Source organism: Eutrigla gurnardus, assembly GCF_963514095.1.
Source record: "Eutrigla gurnardus genome assembly, chromosome: 17".
NCBI classification, from domain to species: Eukaryota; Metazoa; Chordata; class Actinopteri; order Perciformes; family Triglidae; genus Eutrigla; species Eutrigla gurnardus.
Window position 1 is genome coordinate 13195132 of NC_139928.1, and position 21216 is coordinate 13216347.

General features: G+C 43.6%; 2 protein-coding genes across 2 annotated transcripts in view; both read left to right on the plus strand.

Moving 5' to 3' along the window:
- The window catches only part of dtnbp1b (dystrobrevin binding protein 1b), a 199837-nt gene that overhangs the window by 20824 nt on the left and 157797 nt on the right, over positions 1 to 21216 (plus strand). The window lies entirely within an intron of this gene.
- On the plus strand, positions 8814 to 12634 carry fam8a1a (family with sequence similarity 8 member A1a). The gene is made up of 5 exons (XM_084032323.1): positions 8814 to 9405; positions 9642 to 9762; positions 9938 to 10061; positions 10746 to 10885; positions 10987 to 12634. Exons 1-5 carry the CDS (start codon positions 8997 to 8999, stop codon positions 11129 to 11131), a joined length of 939 nt encoding a protein of 312 aa, XP_083888449.1. The 5' UTR covers positions 8814 to 8996; the 3' UTR covers positions 11132 to 12634.

Below are 21216 nucleotides of genomic sequence, written 5' to 3' on the forward strand. Positions count from 1 at the left end.
AAATAATAAAAAGACCATCCTTCCTGTTTGCAGGATCATGAATCCTCTTGCATGTGATCTACGTCAATGTGAATATTATTTTCCACCCGTATGACGCCATTGCTTTTACCTGCAGGTTCAGAATACTGAGTATTGGCGTCTGCATATTGTAAAAGTGCTCTAAAAGCTTCATCACTTTCTCACAGTCGGAGAGAAAAGATCACATCTGCTACGGATTGACTTACAGGTGCAGCGCTTGTGATCCCCATCACTTTGTTTGGATAACTGCGGGGGAACGAGGCAGATCTCCACCTCCCTGTTTTAACTCCAACATCATGGATGTATTCTTTTTTTTTTTTTTCATGTTTTGCAGCTTCGCTATTTGAATACAGACATTCCCCTCTTTACGCTCTTCGCCTCGGGCCAAACAGGACACAAGGGGAGGGATTCCACTGCAGAGGAAAGGTCAAACCTCACATCAGCAGAGTAGTGGCAGAGTGCAAATGAGGAAACTGTTCAGGAAGGAGAATGATAGTGAGAAGCCTGCTGAGAGTTCACCGGCAGAGGAAGACAGTGGAAAACAAAACCGCAGGATCAACGTCATATACATAGATCTATCCCCATTATTGCATTTGTCTGCATACGTTTGCGTGCGTGGCCTCGTGGCTGATGAACAAAGGTATCTTGTTGACACTGGGGGGTTTTGTGTTGTGTTAAGAAAGCTTGTCTTGGACTTTGGATCTCACATCCTTTGCAAAACATCTGGAAAGCTCCACTTGAGCTGCGGCGTAGACACCCTTCCTCCGCTTGTCCTCAGCTTGTCCTTGACCTAAACTCTGTCAGGCACATGCTCAGATAGACCCAAGGACGTGGCGACGCTTCCAACGTAGGCCTGGAAATAACTTTAACTGGACGCCAACCGGATGCTCATAGCGTGTTAATTTGAGAAACAGCCCTGTGAATATGAACACATGCTGTGAGTGTGTGTGAAATGGGTGAATGAAATTAATCTGGAAAGTAAAGAACAGTTTTCTATCGATAAAGATGTATAATTTGGACGGAGATTGAAATAGAGTTTGTTTTAAAAAACCTGCCCCCCTTACGGATGATGACATGTTTACTTGTGTTGCCGTGAATCAACATGATGTATGAGCTTTCATTCTCATCCAACATACGGCACGTTTATTTCCCCCAAAATACATTAAACATAGAATCTGAGCACAAAGTCTATCATTTTAGTCAGGAGTGATTCACTTTTTTTTATCTATTTATTTGAGAGGAACTGCTAAATGCGGTCCGTCTCCCACTCATTCTTGAATTCAGGGATGCTAAGCTGGGGCACAATGGGTGAGGATGGTGTGTAGACCACACTGTCCGGTTTTTCAGTCACAACAATCTAATCTGTAAAGCAGAGTATTTGGGATTTTCTAACCAAATATTGCAGGAATTATTCAACAACCAGGACATTTAGGAACAAAACTCAGGAACAACATTTAACCGGAGAGGTTTCAGGTCGTTTGACTTCCTGCCACAAACTCTCCTTCAGATTAAAACCGAGTAAGTCAGCGTTGCATTGATGACACACAAAAAAAAGTCTGGACTTAAGCTTCACAACAACTTGACGTCAGCTTTGTCATCGGAGCTTGATTTGTTGAGTCTGAACCACTTTGGTTTCGGGGAAATTCAAGGAGAAAAAAACCCCCCATGAAAACAGCAAAAATCCCACTCCCACTCTCTGTTTTTCTACTTATGTTTCTGCTGGAGGGTTGAGGACGACCTTGGGACCAACCCCCACCCAGATACATCTTACCGACTCCAAACATTGAACCTCACATCAGCTTTACCTCAGTGCTCTCCACAGGACCTACAGCTGACCCATGATCAGTCTCCAAGGGAACCAGAACTATGTCGTCGTTGTAGGTTGAGGCCCTACAGCTGTCGGGGAGCCTTGTTGCCGTGCAACCTCGAGATCCGGCTACACTTAAGAGCTACGTCTGATTTCATCAACAAGTCTCTGAATGTCTGGTGCTGGCTGAACTATTATCTCCCCAAAACACTCAGAGACCCATCTCGGAGTCCAGGAAGGGACTTTGTTTAGGATCACAGATTGCAGTGTCGAGTCCACCACATACATACTTCTATAAGCATGACTTTCACATCTCTTTTCTCCTTGGCCTCCCACACAGAGAGGTCAGAGGTCACAGGCTCAGCTAAAGCCAACTAAGACACATACTCATGTGTGTTGGGATTCCTTTGCCTTAATTCTTGATATACCAGTAGAGATGGTTGCTTGATGCATTGATAAAGTCCATGTTTCTAGTCTCACTGAGTAGAATGGGAGTGTAAAAGCCAGCACAAAATATAACTCCTGAAAGCCTCTTCATTGTATGTGAGGAAATAGAGCTTTGCCTTCGAGGTCGCCACAAAGGATCCCCTGTTTTTTCAAGTCACCCCACAGGAGTTCCTGTCCGAGTGAAGCCTGGCCCCTGCGAGTGATTGTATAGCTCCGAGGAAGGATGGTGGAAATCTTTAAAGTGAGGCTATGCAAACACAATGGTTCCCCTAGAGAGCAGTGTAACGCAAATGTGGCACTTTGTGTACACAAGTGTGTTTATCTGCCTGCACTTTAGCCCGCGTGTCTATCTATAGTACATTTTATGTTCAAAAAGCGGATATCGAAATGCTTTGCTTGGCGATAAAACATCAGGAAGCTTCGAATCTGCATCACATCACCAGTGTTGGGCTTTCCTCCTCCTCCTCCTCCTTCTGTGTGACATGTGATCTGTAATCTCGATGGGGTGATGGCGACGAGTCTCTCTGCTTGAATATATATATTGATGCCTGCGTCTTACCAGATGGGAAGTAACACGCTGTAGATGTTCACATCAAGCGTTCTCTGTGCTCAACCCTCAGGAAGAACTCAGTGACTCTGCAACACGCAGAGCGGTTTATTTGATGGCCACAGCGTGAAGAGCATGAAGGGAACCTCTGTGAGGGGAAAAAAAAGGAACTTCAAACATTAACTGATTGCGTAATCAAATCATAAAACTGTGAGATGTGTACATTTTTTTTTATGCCCCGGAGGAAGTTGCAGATTGGAGAACCAATTTTGCTTATGCGTTGAAAGAGCTTGAATTGCTTATACAGGCACATGAAACGCAAATGAAATCAACCTTATCTTGAAAATACTCTCGGGATTGAAACTTTGATGTCAAGATCATACTTGGCCATTTTTCCACGAGCCCTTAAAGGGAGTTCGGGAGTCGTCACAGTCCTAAATGTGACCGTCCCACCGGAAGAAGCCGTCGCCCTCTTGTGCCAGACAACACAGCGGAGCGAGCTGTGATAGCGCGGTGGGATTTCAAAGCATCTAAGCGGATAAAGTAATGGCAAAGGAATGCTTTGTTGTGGTTTTTCTATGCCATAGGTATGCCGCGCAGACACGCTGACCTTCTGCTGCAGGTGGTGTGGCTGAATGGAGTTGATGTTTTAAAGGTCAGACTTTGCTGTTTGTCTGCCCTCGGTTCAATGGTTTATCAAGCAATGTGACTGCAGACGGAGGCGGAGGAGACTGAAGCTCAGCCGGTACACGTGTGAACCTCACATTGATCCCTTTCAAGCTGTATCATGTTCAAAAGTGGTCAAACAAACTTCTGCCTTCTGTCTCACTTTATGAGGTGTATAATAATAATAAAAATAACTTTATTTATATAGCATCTTTAAAAACAACAGTTTACAAAGTGATTTTTACAGGGCAAAACACACATACGAGTCCATACACATATACATATACATCAACAGAGCAGGAGAAACGATAGGTAAAGTGTGTAAGATAAAGTAAAGACAGTAGAGAGACAGTAAAATATAAATAAAAAAATAAAAAAAATAAAAATAAAAAATGTAAAAAGGTAAAATGGGCAACATAAAAGTCTATAAAAGTGTGTTTTCAGCTGTGATATAAAGAAGTCACTGATTCAGCATATATATGTATGTGATTGTGTGAATATATGGTCAAAACAGCAGCTGTAATCAAGTGTTATACAACTGCTATGTATACATTAAGTCATCTATGTTACATTGTGTCATCGACTGGGCGCAGACTTAGGAAAATTTCAAACAACAACAATAGGCCATCAGGAAAGTTGGCCTGATGGACACTTTGAGACGTGCTGGACAACAGCCACTTCCCCACAATGCACTGCAGAGATAACCGCAGCCTCTGATAGGCGGGAGGAAGACGGAAACAATCAATCACAGGCTGACCTTTCTCCAAGTGCTTTGTAAACAGGCCGTCCAGCCACAAAAAGCCAAACAGCAAACCTCTCGAAGCCCTTCAGGTGAGATTTATTAAACAACAGAGTTTTCTTTTAATAGGTTCGCTATCTATTGGCTACGTGACAATCAACAGATAGTCATGCACTTTGCAGAAGTGCTCCCTTCTCTATGTGATTGTAGGAGGAGGTTATAGTTTTTCTCTATCATGCTTTACTGTACAACCATTAATCTGAGGTCTGTGGGTTTACAGCTGTTTGAGTCGACGCCCGTGTGAAACTCCCAGAGATTCCCGACAATGCACAGCTGCACGTTAAACAAACAAGCACCCTCCGTGGATCCACTCATTCGCCCGTTGTCTTGTCAGGCTCTTTAAAAGGGGGGAAAGCAAAAGGGAACGTGGAGCATGTGACTAAAAGTCCTGTGTAACGAAATGAGAGATGGTTTTGGTGGAGATGGACTGCACTGTGTTGTAGAAATCACTCATTATGTTGGCTGCAGAGCATGCGGGAAAAGGTTTTCTAAAGATCACGAAGAAAACGCCAGCCATCCTTTCATCCAAGGTGCTCGGGAGGTTGCTATAGGCAACCAAAAACTGCCCCCCCTTGCATTGACGAAGGTGATGCAAGTTGTGCTTATTTAGCAGTAAATCTCACTGACTAAACTAAACAAAAGTAAACAAAGATAAATGGTAGGTTTATCTGCGTCAATTTGCCCTTTCAGCTGGATATGATCATGTTCTTGGACGGAGAGGCTGAAGCAGTTAGTCAGATCTCAAAACACTGGTATAAATAAATATGCCTTATTGTTCTTGGTCACATGACATGCCATCCACGAGCCTTCCTGTGCATATAGTAAAACCAAAACAATGAGCTGAAAGATGCTAAAGCCCTCTACCGATCTGTGGATAATGGCAGGAATGGGGAAAGGAAACAAATCTAGCTGAAATAATAATAATCATAATTCATATGATTTATATAGCGCTTTTCAGGTACTCAAAGACACTTTAATGTTGGGCAAATAAAATACAGAATCCAAAATAAAATAAACCAAAAATAAAATACTTTTAAAGGAAGAGAATGTTCCATGAACAAACCTCTCACCTCCTCACCACAGTGTGCCAGCAGGGGAAAGGTGAGCTCTTGCCGAGACGTTGAAGCAGCAGGAAATAAAGAGAATTAAGTGAAGGATAAGGAAACGAGGAGGAGGAGGAGGAGGAGGAGGGGGGGCGAAGGAGGGAATTTGCTGGAAGCAGGAGCCGGTGGGAGAGCTCTCCCCTTGGGTGTTCCTGTCAGGGCTCCAGGGAAGCAGACATAATTCACTTAATTGGTTCTCACTGTTACACATATAAGACAAAGTAAGAAAATCTCGGTGAGGTTTTACTCCTCACTCTCCTCTCTGGGCCAAAGGTAGAGATGACTTCCCTCTGCTGCCTCAGCAAGTCAAGCAGTGGTTCCTCGTTGCACTTTACTCCAGTCACATATGTTTTCATGTGGAAATCACAGTAAAGGGAACATCATAGCCTATAGTCCATCTCTGCATGCAATCGATGCATTAAGGAGATTAAGCCTGTCTGAGACTGAAACTACTTGAAGCATTAATTCTAAATCACAAATTTGACTCTCATGATAGCGTGTTCCGTCTGATTGGATTTACACCATCACTCAAACGGTCCGAGTGACTTATACATGAGTCACATGAGAGCTGCCCTCCTGGACGCGAGCGACCCCTTTCCCCACATTCTTTTGGGAGACTGAGAAATGCTTTGTTCATTTCTTTAACCTGCGACCCACTGGACTCATTCTGACTGGGCCGAAGCGGTGCGCTTTAACCTTTGTGTGTCGGAGCTTAAACCAGTGCGTGGTCGTGCGAGGCAACATGCCAGCACGGAAAAACGCGCGAGTGTAGAATCAAGCCAAAGCTGCAGAGACATACATTTTGATTTTTTTTCCCACATGAACAAGAGTGGATTATTTCCCACTAGGCTTTTTTGACTAACTTATCTGAATGATGAATTTGAAGATGCAAGAGTGCTTTTTGTGGAGAGTCACAAATCACCGTTGGCTCTGACCTGATGTAATGTTATCTATGGGAGCATAGTTTGTAAATATGCTTACTTGCCAAGCGCCACACGAGATGATCGATACCCTCATGTGCGTCCATCAAAGGAGCTGGTTAGCTTAGCTTAGCATAAAGACTGGGAACAGAGGGAAAGCCTACAAAGCCTACAAAAATTCTTGGAAACGCTTGTTACTGTGAGGTTGCTAGGGAACTGAGTATTTATCCTCAGGTTTAACGCTGGGCAAGAATGCAAAGCTTTCTTAGAATGGCGAACTATTCCTTTTGCAAAAGGATTAGCGTGTACTTGATTGAATGCCTTAACAGTAATCAAGTGCATGTCTGCTAGCCTCCCTTTTGCAATTGAAACATCCCACATAGAGAAGGCAGATACCTGCGCTCATCTTTAAAAACTTTAAAAAAGCAAAACATCTTTTAATTCAAGGACTCATAAATACTGTATCATGGGGGAAAGGAAAGAACACATTAAGATCAAATTTCACAGGAAATTGTGTCCCTTAATGCTTTTCTGAGCAATGATTTGGTGACCTTGTTCCCTCGGTGTATGTCTAGGAGCGCAGCACACATCCTGTACAGACACAGCAACCTTTTTCACAACAACTGTTCGAACTGTGTGAACCGCGTCTGTCTCGTCGGTGTCATGCACGGACTTTGTACGGAGAAACATGGTTAACCTTGCAAAGCTGCTATAGATGGAACTTGATGAACTCACCCGAGTGGCCCAAGTGAGTTAAAATGAAGCACAAAAGTGTCTCACGAGGACGAACGTATCCTGGTTTCAAATGTTTCACTTCTAAACGGTGCTCATTCACCTGTGTTGACTCAAAAGAGTAAAGATCAATAAGATAAGTTACCATCTCGGCCATCAGGGTACACACTGAGGTCCATGCATGTGGCAGTACGCCTAATATTTGCAAGAGACACCCTTATCTCATGTATGATTTGGCATGTCATAGTTGCTTACTTTTGCTTTCATTTGTTGCAAAACTCACAATTTTTATCTCACTGCAAAAGACAAAAATGTTCTCTTTTGTTTAAACAATTCATCATATTCATATTCACCATTCATAATCAATAAAGTTCCTATATATATTTATCAGAGGCGTTGGAGTAAATGTCATTAAATTAGAAGTGAATTTTAAAACTCTGAGTGAATGTACTTACTTTCCACATCTGGGTGATACATACACAAGTACAATAACCACCTCAACCAAACTCCCCTCAGCACACACACACACACACACACACACACCTCCACAGCAGTAATCCCACCAGGTTGTTGGGTTCTATGGGGGTCAGCGTTTGCCGGATGCAGCTTTTATTTGGGCCTGATTACTTTTGGGCACAGTCATCGTATGGCCTCTGTCGACAGGGATAACGTTCATTGGGGTCGGATTCGCATCCGCCCCACTGGCTCCATTCACTGGGCCAGGGACAATCATTTAGAACTGGCGGGGCTAACACCTAACCCAGAGCCGGCCAGCACAGTCAGCAAATACCCCCCTCACCCCCTCGTAATCAGAGCGGAGGGGGAGTAAAATGAGAGAAAGGGTGAGACAAAAAAAAAAGAAGTAAGAGTGGAGGTGGAGTGGAGGAGAGGTTGGGAGACGTGAGTGAGCTCCTGCATTTTGGTTTCACAGAGAAAAAGAAGAAGAGAGAGACTGTGTGTGTGTGTGTGGGGGGGGGGGGGGGAGAGAACTTTTCATCAGCTGACTGGCCTGCAGGTCTTTTGAATCAAAGCCGTTTCCGCAGCAGCTTTTACATCGTTTTGAGTGTTCGACCCTGTTGGCCTCTGTGGCAGACTACTGATTTGTCACTGAACTCACTTGAGATCCCTGAATGTGCCTTCTGCATGCTGAAACACACACACCTCCCACCCTTTGTTTGTGTACATCCTACTGTATTGGTCAAAATTCCATGTGCAGAAAATCACATTTTCACACGTTTACATGAGGTGATATAATTGTATAATATAACATTATCTGTAAGATAAACTGTGGGATGTATGTAAATAACAGAGATAGGAGTGGTTGTATTCAACCTGTTATGGTCTGTGAATTAATGTCTGCTAACCTCTGCTGCTCTCTTGTGGTGCAACTGAAAAGTTGCGTCATTTGAGTTGAGTGTGTGTATGTGTATATGTACTTATATGTGATTGAATGTGTGTTAATATAATCGATATTGTCCACTTATTGTCCATATATATATATATATGGTGATATATGGTGGTGCAATGAATAGTCTTTGTTGCTAAGCTACGGTGAGAGAGTGAATTTAAGGCCTAATGATGGAGCTGTTACTGAATATTAGGAGCGCACGCAGGAGGCTCCTTTAAATGGATCATACCATTGATGACAGAAAGGGGGGGCTCTTCTGGTTTCCAATCCCCATAACATGTCGGTATTTCGCTGATATCTGCTGCACACATACGGTAGACGCTGTAATTCTGAGTTACACATTACCGTTTAATTTGAGTGACCGAAGTATTACACGATGACATCAACCCGGAAAGCAACGACTAACGTTGAGCAGACCCGGAAATCCCCGTATTTACAAACACACTTCGGTAGCTCAGCGTCGCTGGGATCAAATAGCGCCTGACAGCGAAAAGACGCTTTAAGGGGATTTTCGTGTCAAATTAACCGAGAGTGTGAAGTGGGTCGGACATGTTTGCGACTACACCGAGTGACAACAGCCGCGGAGGCCGTGAAAATGACGCAAATAAGCGTCCACAGGCAACGGCAACGACGGAGTACTGCGCTGAGCTGCAGCGGTGGATGTGGCAGTACTACTGCGGCTATGCTAGCTGGCAGAGCTGGGTGGCCCTGTCCGCCTTCCCCTTCCCTCCTCCGTGCAGCTTCCCCACGCCGGGGACAGGTGCACAGGCGCCGGGTACACACGCGTCGACATCCGGCGGTGGGCAGCAGGTTTTTGACACGTTAAACCGGTACAGTTACCCCTACCCCCCGAGTTTCCCTGCGTCCTACCCCCATCCGGGTGGTGCCCACACGGGGCACAACTCGGGGACCGATGCCCGGCAGGTCCAACAGCAGAATGGGAACCCGCCGCAGATAGGTATGGATCAGTTTGACAGGTGCTGTCGTCGTGAAAGGCCTACCTCACTCATAATGCTGTTAAGCCTGCAGTAATGTACGAGCTGTATTTAGTATAAGCTAGCTAGAGTGGGAGGCAGGCTTAAAGTATGTTGCTCTGTGGAAACTAGATAAGGTCTCCAGTGCTCTGTTGACATCCTGATAAACCTGTCATTTATTCAAGTTACACAGTTTAATGTTTTTATCTGCTTACTATAGGACGGGAGTACAGCATCCCTTCTCCTCTCCAGAGGTTTCTAGCTGAGACGGTGGACTTCTTCATCCTGTTTTGTGTGAAGGCCACCATCGTGCTGTGGATCATGCATCTGAGTGGTATGAAGTGAGTGAACATATGAAAAGCAGGCCATTACTCCCTGGAGCTGCTCTCGGGCTAACCAACCAGTTATGCAATATACAAAATTTACATGCCGGAATAGTTCCCACCTCTGCTTTAAGGCTTGTTTTAAAAGATCTCTCCTCACACACAGATGTACTCATCTCTCCTCTTTTTAAAGGGACATCGCCAAGTTCATCACCCACTTCATCGTGGAGGAGATCGACGAGAACACGTCCATGGAGGACCTGCAGAAGATGATGGCTGTAGCTCTGGTCTACAGGGTGCTGGTGTGCATCTACGAGGTGACTCACATTTTTTCAACCGTCATTACGAAGGTGATATAGACGTAATATGCAATATTTTAGCTGTTGAAAAATCAAATGGGAAGCTGTGTCGTTCCTGTAAGTCAGCTGAGAATGCGTGGCCAGTTTATCCAGTAACATCTTTCAAGTCTACATGGAGGGAATGTCAGTGGAGGAACTCTTTAATGCAACTTTTAATTTGCTAGCATCAAAACCAATTAGAAATCAAATGCTGCATACAGGCATTCCCCCATATTGTCCATTCACAATTCATTCCCGTTGCTCATGTTTAGTGAGAAGAGTCGGGCACAGTCAGGAGTCGCTCTCCAGCACATCACCTCCCACAGAGGACAGTGATGCAACGTTGCATTCAAGGTTGCCTGAGATGAAGTCATGTATCGCGTCGCCGGCTTGTTTTCCCAGGTGGGAACCAGCCTTGGGACGTTCAGACACCTTCGCTCAGACTAATGCCATCTGGCAGGTTTCCTCACTTCTCAGCTTTTGACCTCGTTTTTGTAAAGCTGAAAATGGATTTCTTGCCTTTTCACTCCTGCTGCACGGCGTTCTAAATACATTCTCCAGTGGATTTTATTAGTGGGGTCAGGAGCCTGCAGGGTGAATCTCTCTTTGGCAAAAAAAAAAGGGTGATTAACTGTGTACGTTTTGTCCCTCTTGTCCAATCAGACCATCTGTATTTGGGGAGCTGGCGGTGCCACGCCAGGGAAGTTCCTGCTCGGCCTGCGGGTGGTAACATGTGACACGTCCACTCTGGTCCGACCCAACCAAGTCCTTGTAGTCCCCGCATCTAAAGTTTCCCTCTCCGCGTGAGTGATCACATACTGGATATTAAGTTAGCGGGAATCATGGTGTCTCTAGTAGCCTAAATCTTGTTTTGCCTTGTCTCTTTTTGTCTTACCTGTTACAGCTCTGCAGTGCGGGCACTGAACAAGAACTTCTCCATCGCCTTCCTCTTTCCCGTCTTCATAACGCTCCTCTTCTTCCAGCATAACAGGACTGTGTATGACATCGTGGCAGGGACCATTGTTGTCCAGCGCAGAGGGGGCAGATAGCCTCTCGTCAGGCACCAGACTCTCTTAACACCTGACGGGGTAATGACGAAGCACTGCAGGGTGTTAAATATTTACCAGTCACAAATTAACCAACATTGGATAAAAAGCAATGAATCGACTCATTTCTTCACTGGATCATAAAAGGACTTAAATATTGGATGCAAACAGGAATCCACTACATCTTTTGGTGTAAGGTTTGTGTTTTTTTGACCACTGAATCAACAAATAAGCAGCTGGGAAACCCTCTATAAAGTATTGTGAGTTTTAATAAGTGCAAAATATGTTCAGCCGAAAAGGGTGCTCTCTCTGTTTCTGGGATATCCCGAGACATTTCCTCCATGTGACGTGAATCTTAATATATGTATGTCATAATATACAGTTTATTTATTATTTTTGTGAAGCTTAAAGTCCCCTATGCTTATGATTCAATTATTCATCTCCTACAAACAGAAATGTATGCCATCACAATAATTGGACACATACTATAATCATATAAGAACATAAGGGCTTTAAAGTAAGATTAATCATGAACAATAGTTATTTGTATCCATTCTTTGTGCCTTTAGATATTTTGACGGAGAAGTATTGTTTTGGTATTTGTAAACGTATGAGGTTTGAACTGAAGAAATGGAGTTTGTGAATTCTCTGCTTGTATTTTCTGTCTTGTGGCTCGGAGCAACTGTTTTGCATCAGAGAACCGGCTGATTGTCTGAACTGCACTATTGAATGCAACTGCTCGCGTCAGATTTCTACTTATGCATAGTTCAATTCAGAGTTCACTTAAATCCACAGAATGGCGACTTATGCAAAATGCTGAGGCCGTAATCATATTTGACTCGAGGCATCAGATCAGTCATGTCTTTACAGGTGGAAGCAAAACAAAGTCAAATATTTGATGATATTTGCACCTAGCATCTCAATTTTGATAAAACCTAAAAAATAAAAACCACCACCTGCTGATCTAGTATTAAAAAATGACTGATTCCCATGAAGAGGTAGCTGTTGAAGATTAAATAAAAGTTTCTGTACATGCTTCTTCTCTAAGATTCTCATTTAGAAACTTTTTCTTTAAGTGAACATTAATTGGCGTCCTTGATTGATCTGAATTGACAAGGACACAGTGCAAAGCAGTGCAGTGTCTAGTGAGTACATGTAAGGGAAGGGCCCATTATTACTGGAGGGAGAACGTTTCTGAGGTCAACCGGTAAAAAGGGCTGATTTAGCAAAAAGCATAATTGACAGGATTTACAGAATACATTAAGAAATCAATTTCCTTTTGTCTCACGCCTGAGAATGTGGGCGATGGAGCTACCGTGTTACAGAAATACAGGATTAAAGGGATTAGCTTTTACTTAAAGACCCGTAAAGGACATTTACATGCTCTGGTGCAAACAGCATGTGCTGTGCACCTTAATGTCAATATTTGACGTTCAACCTGAAGGCATTTTAAACTGACCAACTTCCAAACTGACAAAAGTCATCCAAACGAACTAAACTCCACCGCTAAGAATTAAAATGTATATTTAAGTAGGAATAATGTTGTCCCATTGATTTCATGATTTGTGTGCTTTTTCTTTTTTCATGTTGCGAAGAGAATTCCATACAGATGTTAAAAACACATATTTAGAATAACTGTTCTGTTTGCAGCTGCTACATGTTGCCACTAGGGGGCGACATTGAACACAGATTGTGTTGTGGCCCAGATACAGTAGAAGGAAATGGATGTTATTAGCATTATTTCCAAAGTGTTGTTTGCACTTTAAGGAGAAGTTTAGACGAAACACGCTGTGTTTTCATAACTAAATGAACACTTTTGTTATAACTGAGGGCAAAAAAGAAAAAAAGCTGACTAGAACGAATATATTTCCCTGCAGTCCTGCCTCCCCTTCCTGCCACCTGTCTATTTGTCACATTGCTTTCCCTTTTAATTATCAGACAGCTGTTTGCTTTCATCTGTGACATCTCCACAATGCTGACCTCTGCAAAACTCACAATGCTGGAGGGAATAATATCCACATTTGAGAAGGCGTTAGTCTACAGGTCACGGAAGGTGATTTACTCGGATGAAGAATGATGCCGTTTCTTGACGATGCTACCGTACGCTACCGTCAATACTTCACTTTATTACCTGTGTGTCACATTTGGAGGATTCAGGCTGTTGCAGGCTTGTAGTGAAGTCTGAAGAGGCATCTTGTGATTGAGTGAGTGTTTGTAGATTTGGAACAATTGATTTTATGTTTTAGCTGGTGGTGCTTTTTCAACTTCAGGCGCTGCTTTGGCAGCATCAGATGTACCATCGATTTACCACCTCTACATTTACCTCGGCATTGTTTCATTTTTTTTTTTACAGTATCACCACTGCACCGACACCTCTCACATAACCTTTTGTATTTGATTATTCTAAAGATAATAGGTTGACAAGCAAGCAGAGGCAATTTGGGTGACATCAACTAAAGCACAGCTTCATTTACACTATTTCCTTTTTTCATTTCCAGTGCCAAATTGCTGTGAAGTTGAATTTTTTAGGAGCCGCGTTCTTATAAGATTAGCCAGGGGCATATTTTGTATTACGGTCCCAGTAGGAAGACACAACGTTCGTTCAGCTCTCCTCAGAATGGTAGGTTTTTAAATAGCAACCATTAATCCTTATGAATTAGTAATTATCACCAGTCTCTTGCCAACTGTCGCACTCCAACGTGCACACAAATGAAACAAAAGACGCAAATCACAGCCACCATTTAAGACTTTATTTATTTCATTTAACCAGCGCTCTTTTCATTGAATTCTCTCGAGCTGTCATGGCAGCCTTGTTGTCTTCATTTGTACACTTTGGTGTCTCCCCCTTTTTTCCTCATTCCTTCACAAACTTAAGGCCTTTGGGGTTCAGTGGATCATCTTGAAACGACCGTACTGTGTGAAGTCATTGAGGTGTGGTAGACCATATGCAAATGCGGTGTCTGAATTATAAATGTGTAACATATTCCATAAATTTCAAGCTTACTTGGATCCAAGTAAAAAAAAAAAAGTATTAAAACTCCTTAAATGGCTTAAAAGGCAGGGAGGGGAGGGGGGAAAAACACTGTCCAAACATTTTGCCAGCCATTGAGCACGATTTTAAAAGTTCATCACAGCATTTTGTCCTTCAGTAGCAAGTTTTTGTGCTGGGAGTCATGAGTTGTTCTCTGTGCCAGGGAACTGAGAGAGGCTTAGCAATAATTACGCCTCGAGTGGCTCTAATACAAATTTCACAGGGAGACAGAGTGGAGAGAGAAAGCAACAGAAAGTGTGAGACGCAGAAAGGGATTAAGAGAGAGACAAAAGCCCAAGAGGAAGGAAAGGATTGGAAAAGGGAGTTCAAAATGCGGGAAAAAAAGGGAGAAGTGGGGGAGAAAAGGGGGGAAGGACGAGAGAAAGAATGAGAGGGAGTGAGTCGGAGAGGCTGAGGGACACCATGCTTGAAAATTCTCTCTGATCTTTGAGCCGTGGGACCAGAGGCGATGGAATACCCTGCAGAAGTCTATTAAAATTCATCCAGCCCCACTAAAGCGCTCAGTTATTATACAAGAGATGCCCTGCACAGCTCAGCTTTCTCTGTTTGCATACGCACAGAACATGAGCATGCAAAAGACAAACACGGCAACCCACACACACACGCACACACACACGCACACACGCACACACACACGCACACACACACACACACACACACACACACACACACACACACACGCACACACACACACACACACACACACACACACACACACACACACACACACAGCTGAAGTTGTCTTCACTGGGAGACAAAAAGGTCTGGAAAGAGAAGCCTTAAACTTGTATTCTCTCAAATGACCAGCAGGGGGACGACTGGTTGCAAATAGAAAATGATTGTATAGAAATCTATAACCCGACTTCTCACTGGATGTATTACCTCAGCAAACATTGTAAATATGTGTTTATGCTCTCGGATTCTAGCTTTTACAGATCTTTAATACAGATACGCACACACACAGTAAAAATAAAGCAGGGTTTACTTTAAACAAATTAACAGTGCGTGACTTTAAACTCGTATACATTGTGTAACTTGCTAGTCGTTTAACCAAATGTAAACTGTATTTGGATAGTGATTCAAGCTGTTAAATAATGTTTAACATTTTTGTGTAGTTAACTAATGCAACTACAGACACTTTGGGGCCATAAAAGGAAATCAATTATATTTTATTTTAATTTTACCATTGCTTCTCTGCTGTAATTGAGCCGTCTTTGAGCAGCACTGCCCCCTTCTTCTTTAAATGGATTCGTCAGGAAGCCACGACACACATGACCTTTCACCTTTGTGTGTCTGCACCCCAAACCCAATCCAAACGGTCTAAAGAGGTACAAGTTTAATATTTATTCACAAGTGGGCCCTTTTCAATGGCTTTTTTTTTTTTTTGGTATTATATTTTGCTATAATATAAGATAGGTTATTGATGACTCTAAATTGCCCGTAGGTGTGAATGTGAGCCTGAATGGTTGTTTGTCTCTTCATGTTGGCCCTGTGATGGACTGGTGACCTGTCCAGGATGTACCCTGCCTTCGCCCAATGGGCTCACATGATATCACATGATCTTTTATTTTTCAAAAGTAGCTTGAGCTACTTTTTCTAGCTTTTAGTTAAACAAACAAAGATCTAGCCCGAGGGTAATGTTGCTGTAATTCAACAAGTGTTCTATTTATAAGGCTAAAAATGGTTGGTGTGAGTGTAAAGCATTGAAAACGCTTTCTGATTTCACATTGGTGTTTTTACCATATATGTAAATGTGTGATATCTTACTCAAATTCTGAGCTTGTAAAATTTAGATACAAGTAAAAAAAGGATTAAACTCCCTAAATGGCTTCCGAGGCATGGAGGTGAGAAAAGGATTAACCAGACATTTTGTTGGCCATTGTGCATGATTTGTCCTTCAGTTGCAGGTTTTTGTGCTGGGAATCACGAGTCGGCTTGATTAACCAGGTGGTGTCATGAAAAAGTAATTGAAACTGGAAATATTGGATATTACGAGTTGGTATTAATTTTATCTGCCTTGTGCTTCATTCAATTCTGACTGAAAGTGACCCGAGTGAAGCTTAAAGGCCTGCACACAAATGGATCTGACTCAGTAGTCTGATACATAACTGGGAGTTTTTTTTATTTTTATTTTTCACCACCCTCAGATACCTCACAGAATTTCATTCAAGGCCTTTGGGTGCTCTCCAAGGCTGCAACGGCCAACAACAGGTCTTTATGCTCGGCCGGTGGTTTTTTGCATGTCTGCGTGTGTCTACTTGTGTGTACTTGTGTGTCTACTTGTGTGTACATGGGTTGCGTGGCAGTGACTGAGCTCTTGAATGGCAGAGGTTGGAAGTAACAAAGTACAAAAATACTTGTAAATACTACTAAATTAAGGATTAATTTAAAGGAAGAAAGCTGCTAAAGTAACGAGAGCAAATATGACAGAGCCGGGCATTCTCCGTGTTGACCAGCAGAGGGAGTTTCCCTTTTTGAACGCACCGTCTGTCTCCTCACTCCCCAGGGCCGCCTCCTCATTGGCTCTCTGAGGCGGCTCTGGCCAATCGGAGCGCTTCTGGGCCACAAACATCTGAAGTAGTAATAATGTGGAATGTGCTGGCTCGGCATGAGCTGTCAACTGGAGCATGTAGTACTATACTATATGCGGAGAGAGGGAGGAGACGAGCGGAGAGGAGGAGGAGGAGGAGGAGGAGGAGGAGGAAGTGGTAAGCACCCGATGACAGAGCAGAAGTCTCATTGTGCGGTGTGTTACTGGGCGCGTGTGTGTGCGCGGGCGTGCGTGCGCGTGTGTGTACAAAGCAGTACTGTCAGCTGTTCGACATTGCCTGACATCCACAAATGTGCCCCACCCTCCTTGCCTCTCCCTCTTGTGAATTCACACACTTTTATTTTCCCACATGTACACTCTTGCACAACTTGTGAACAATTACACAAAACCCTTCTCTCTCTCTCTACCTATCTCATTTATTTGATGATTTACCAGAGATTTTAAACTAGATTAATATATATATGTATGTATGTGTTTCAGGCTCTAGACCCAGGATTAGTGCCTCTTCAGTGAGGCTCAGCAGACCCACCTGGTTCCCCCTGATGGAGGTATGTACTGAATGCAAGTCGTCCCACAGACTCACAGAGCTAAAATAATCCTTTACGGGCGGCTGGTGTTAGCGTCCTGTATGTCCATATGTGTAGATGTATACACTACGTCTGCAGGCCCATGTGTACACGTTTAGTGCTTTGAGGATTGAGTACACACAATGTGTAAATGTGTCATTTTACTAATGTCACCGTCTAAAGTCCATAGCATGTGGTGACAGCTTGCTTTTATTGTTTTTAGTGTTTTAAAGTCACAGTGCAGACGTTGCTGTTCTGTCCGGATGTGATCAGGATGACAACGAGCGTTTTTTTCGTCTTCATTGTCAGCATCATTACGTGCAAATGTGTGAGTGTGGTGTGTGTGGTCGGGTGGTGTGTGGGTGGTGTGTGGGTGGTGCATCTAAGAAATCCCATCCGAGGTGGCGGAGTAACGATCTGATGGGTCATAACCCAACCTGCTGACTGACAACATGTGTTAATGGGTCAGCTACTGGAGGTCTGCTATTAATAGAATGGAAAGCAAGCACACTCACAAACAGAGGCACACACAGGCACACACACACACACATACAGACATATCACACATACACGACTGCACACAGTGTGCAGATGAAGGTCCAACATTCTCCTTCCACTCTTGTGTAACTCAGATGTTTGATTTAAACAGGTAGTCTTACTTAAAATGTCTACACTTTAATGATCTAAGCACACTGGCAAATTATCACCAAGGATATTAGCTGCCAATAAAGCCACAAAGCTGTGAATAGTATAATAATAATGACACGCAGGTTCTCAAGGGTTTTTCTTGTTCTTGATGGATGAGGTGTCTCCGCCGTGCTATTAGAAGGCAGCAGGTGTCTGAACATTTCCATCCAAATTAACTCCACTCTTTTATCAATGCTAGCTTCATCTCCTTCACTTTCTCCTCCAGCTCATTCTTAGCAGCCGGTGCTGAGCAAATGTTTAAAATATTAACATTATATTTAGCATTTTTCCTATTTTCCCACGCCAACAGCACAGCAGTATATCCTTCCCTGCATGTTTTACATCCATTTCCCTTCAGCTCGACTCTTCTTCTTTTTTTTACACAGGGTTCATTCCAGGACACGTCTTTTACAACAGACTTCATCATTTCATAATCAGCTGGTGTGTAAGGAGGATGTTGAGTACCGGTGGTGAAATGGCCCAGTTGTGTGCGTGTGAGACTTCAGCGTTTTAGCCAGTTCAAGCAAAGACATATTTTTAGTATTTAGAAAACCCTTCCCTTATCGTAAATGAATCATGTAGCACACAAACAAACACGCAACCTTCGATACGTGACTCAAACATGCTAATTGGAAAGCCAGTGGTTACAATGGTGTGAAGTTGCGGGGGCCGTTTGCAGACAAAGTATACCCTGCTTTCAGCTTATATCAAATAAACCAGCAGTGGGGACTGACACCAGCTAATGGTCCACGGTCAGGCCAGCTAGTGAACTTAAAAGAGGCTGCATAATTGAAAATCTTGAGAACTAAGAAATGAAAGAGGATGTGATCTATAAATAGAGACCAAAGGTTGTCTGAATAAACGAAAGCAGGCAGAAAACACTGCAAAATAGCTCCTTCTTTATGTGCACCAACAGCTAATCCACAAATATCCCGTGTGTCTATTCATTCATTCAGTGTCCCAAGATGAGGACGTCATTTGTATTTCATTAATCTGTTCACCCGGAGCTAAAATCCTCACAGTCATCTCCAGCACATCAGCAGGTCGGAGGGCAGACGGCTCCTACCCGAACACCGTTTCCTGTCTGACTGGGAACGTGACACGCCAGCTGTGAGGCGGTGAATCAAGTCCGTTACGCCAAATCGTGGATGAAAATGTTAAATATGAACATTTGCCAGCTGTGGCCGCACATCTCCATGTGTTCCTGTTATTGTTTGAGAGGTAATGGGCTTGCCTCTCTCTGTGAAGCATGTTGTAGTGCCTGCAGATTACCTCACAGTGGTGCAGCGTTACACAAGATCTGGATTTACAGCAGAACCTGACGCAAAGATGCGTGTTGTATGTAAATCACCACTACTTTTACACCCACATGTACAAGTAAACGTGTGCAAAAGTAGTGACTGTATTATATAAATCCACACTCCCCCCCCCTGTGCACAGATAACACATAAGCACACATAATCACCATGCAAACACGAAGGTTCACTGTGATCCAGCGTAAAGCAAACAGTGGAATCAGCCTCACGCTGGGACTCTCCCTCTACCGAGAGAGCTTTGCTCCACTTTACGACAACCACAACACATGCCGAGAGAGACGCACACACACAAGGATGAAGATTAATTGATGGTGAGGGGTTTTTTTTGGAAAGCGCAACGTTATGGGGCCTCTTGTGGCCAGGCATCGAGGGAAGCGATGCGTTGAAGGAGACAGCAACTTTATTGATTCAAGTTTCTAAAAAGGCCTTTTGAAATGGAGCGTCTAGGAGAAGCGGCCTTGCGGATGTTCGCGTCCAATTGAACTTGAAGAGTGCAGCGGGCTGATAACTGCGGTGGCAGAATGAAAGAGTGGGGCAGAATAAAAAAGCAGATTACGTGGCTTTTTTTCCTTTATGCCGTCTGCATCACAGTTGAACATTTCACTGTAATGTCGCCAGGTGTTATTATTGAATTAGACCCACTACTGCAAGGTTAGTGTACACTTTAATGCATCAAAGTGAATAAAGTCATAAAGGGTGGAAGAGCAGAAGCACTTTCAAATATGCACGGACTGCAGTTTATTTCACATAAGAGGACATAAATGCAAAGCAATGATGAAGGACAGTTAGAAGAAATATAGTGTATGAATAATGCAGAAAGAGATAGAGAAGAAATAGTCCAGTCCCTGTAAAATTGTGAAGTTACTACACTTTTTTTTGTACAGTTTAAACAAACAAGAAATCATGTGTTAATGAGTCAGCTTTAAAACTCCCTAGAACCTCTCGAGAGTTTCATTTGTCCCTTGTGGGCTACTGTAGAAACTGAAACTGTGAGTGAAGTGTGAGGAAACAGCGAGGGGTGAAGATGCAAACGTAGTACAGGTGAAGGTGGAGGAAGTGGGGAGGCAAAGAAAGGGAGAAGACAGGGAGAAGTGACAGGAGGGGCATCGTGGACACAGAGGTGCTAATGATGGCGGTCAGAGGGCAAAGCCACCGAAGCATTGATCGATGACTACGACGCATTGTAATCGATGCGTACGGCAGGACGGGGCATCTGCTGTCCGATAACAACACGTTCAATAAATGGGGCTCCAACATCATTATCGCAGAATCTGTTGATTTACTGGATTTATTCGAGTACAAAGTAACCATTGAATTGGAGTCCACCCTGATTTAGAACATTGTTTGTGTTTAAGCTGCCTCATCGCTATTCTCCTGTCTTTACAGATCCCGCCACTCCCTCCTCTGCAGGTATCTTCCTCCCAGCTTTCGCCTCACCTGAGCTTCCCCACCCGTCTCCACCCCTCTTTGCCCACATTAACCCCTCGCCTACCGGTGTTAAGATTCTTTGCTTACCCTTATTATGTTCAGGCCCACGAAGTTTGACACAAATGAGGCTAATCCACTTTAACACGCTCAGGTAAAATGAATCGATAGCTCAAAGGGACGTCCTGCTCTACTCACCACCTTACCTCCTCTACCTCTGCCTCCTTTCCTTGTCCCTCTTACTTGTCTTGCAGAAAGTGGCTCCTCAGACCGTCTAACGCAGTCACATTGTCGCACACAGGAAATAAAATCAGGCACCCAGGCAGGCAGACAGGGTGTAAGGTGAGTGCCACAGATTTGTCGTCTGTCTCTCAAGCTCATCTATTATCCAGCTGACTCCTCGATGACCCTCACGTGACTGAATGTGTACTGTAAAGGCCTGTTCTGATGTGTGTGTGTGTGTGTGTGTGTGTGTGTGTATACTAGGATGT

Excerpts from the sequence above, each read along its gene's own strand:
- fam8a1a (XM_084032323.1), top strand. The coding sequence starts at position 8,997 with ATGTTTGCGACTACACCGAGTGACAACAGCCGCGGAGGCCGTGAAAAT. Across the intron at positions 9,763-9,937 it reads ATGCATCTGAGTGGTATGAA|GGACATCGCCAAGTTCATCA; the intron begins GTGAGTGAACAT and ends CTCTTTTTAAAG. Across the intron at positions 10,062-10,745 it reads TGCTGGTGTGCATCTACGAG|ACCATCTGTATTTGGGGAGC; the intron begins GTGACTCACATT and ends TTGTCCAATCAG.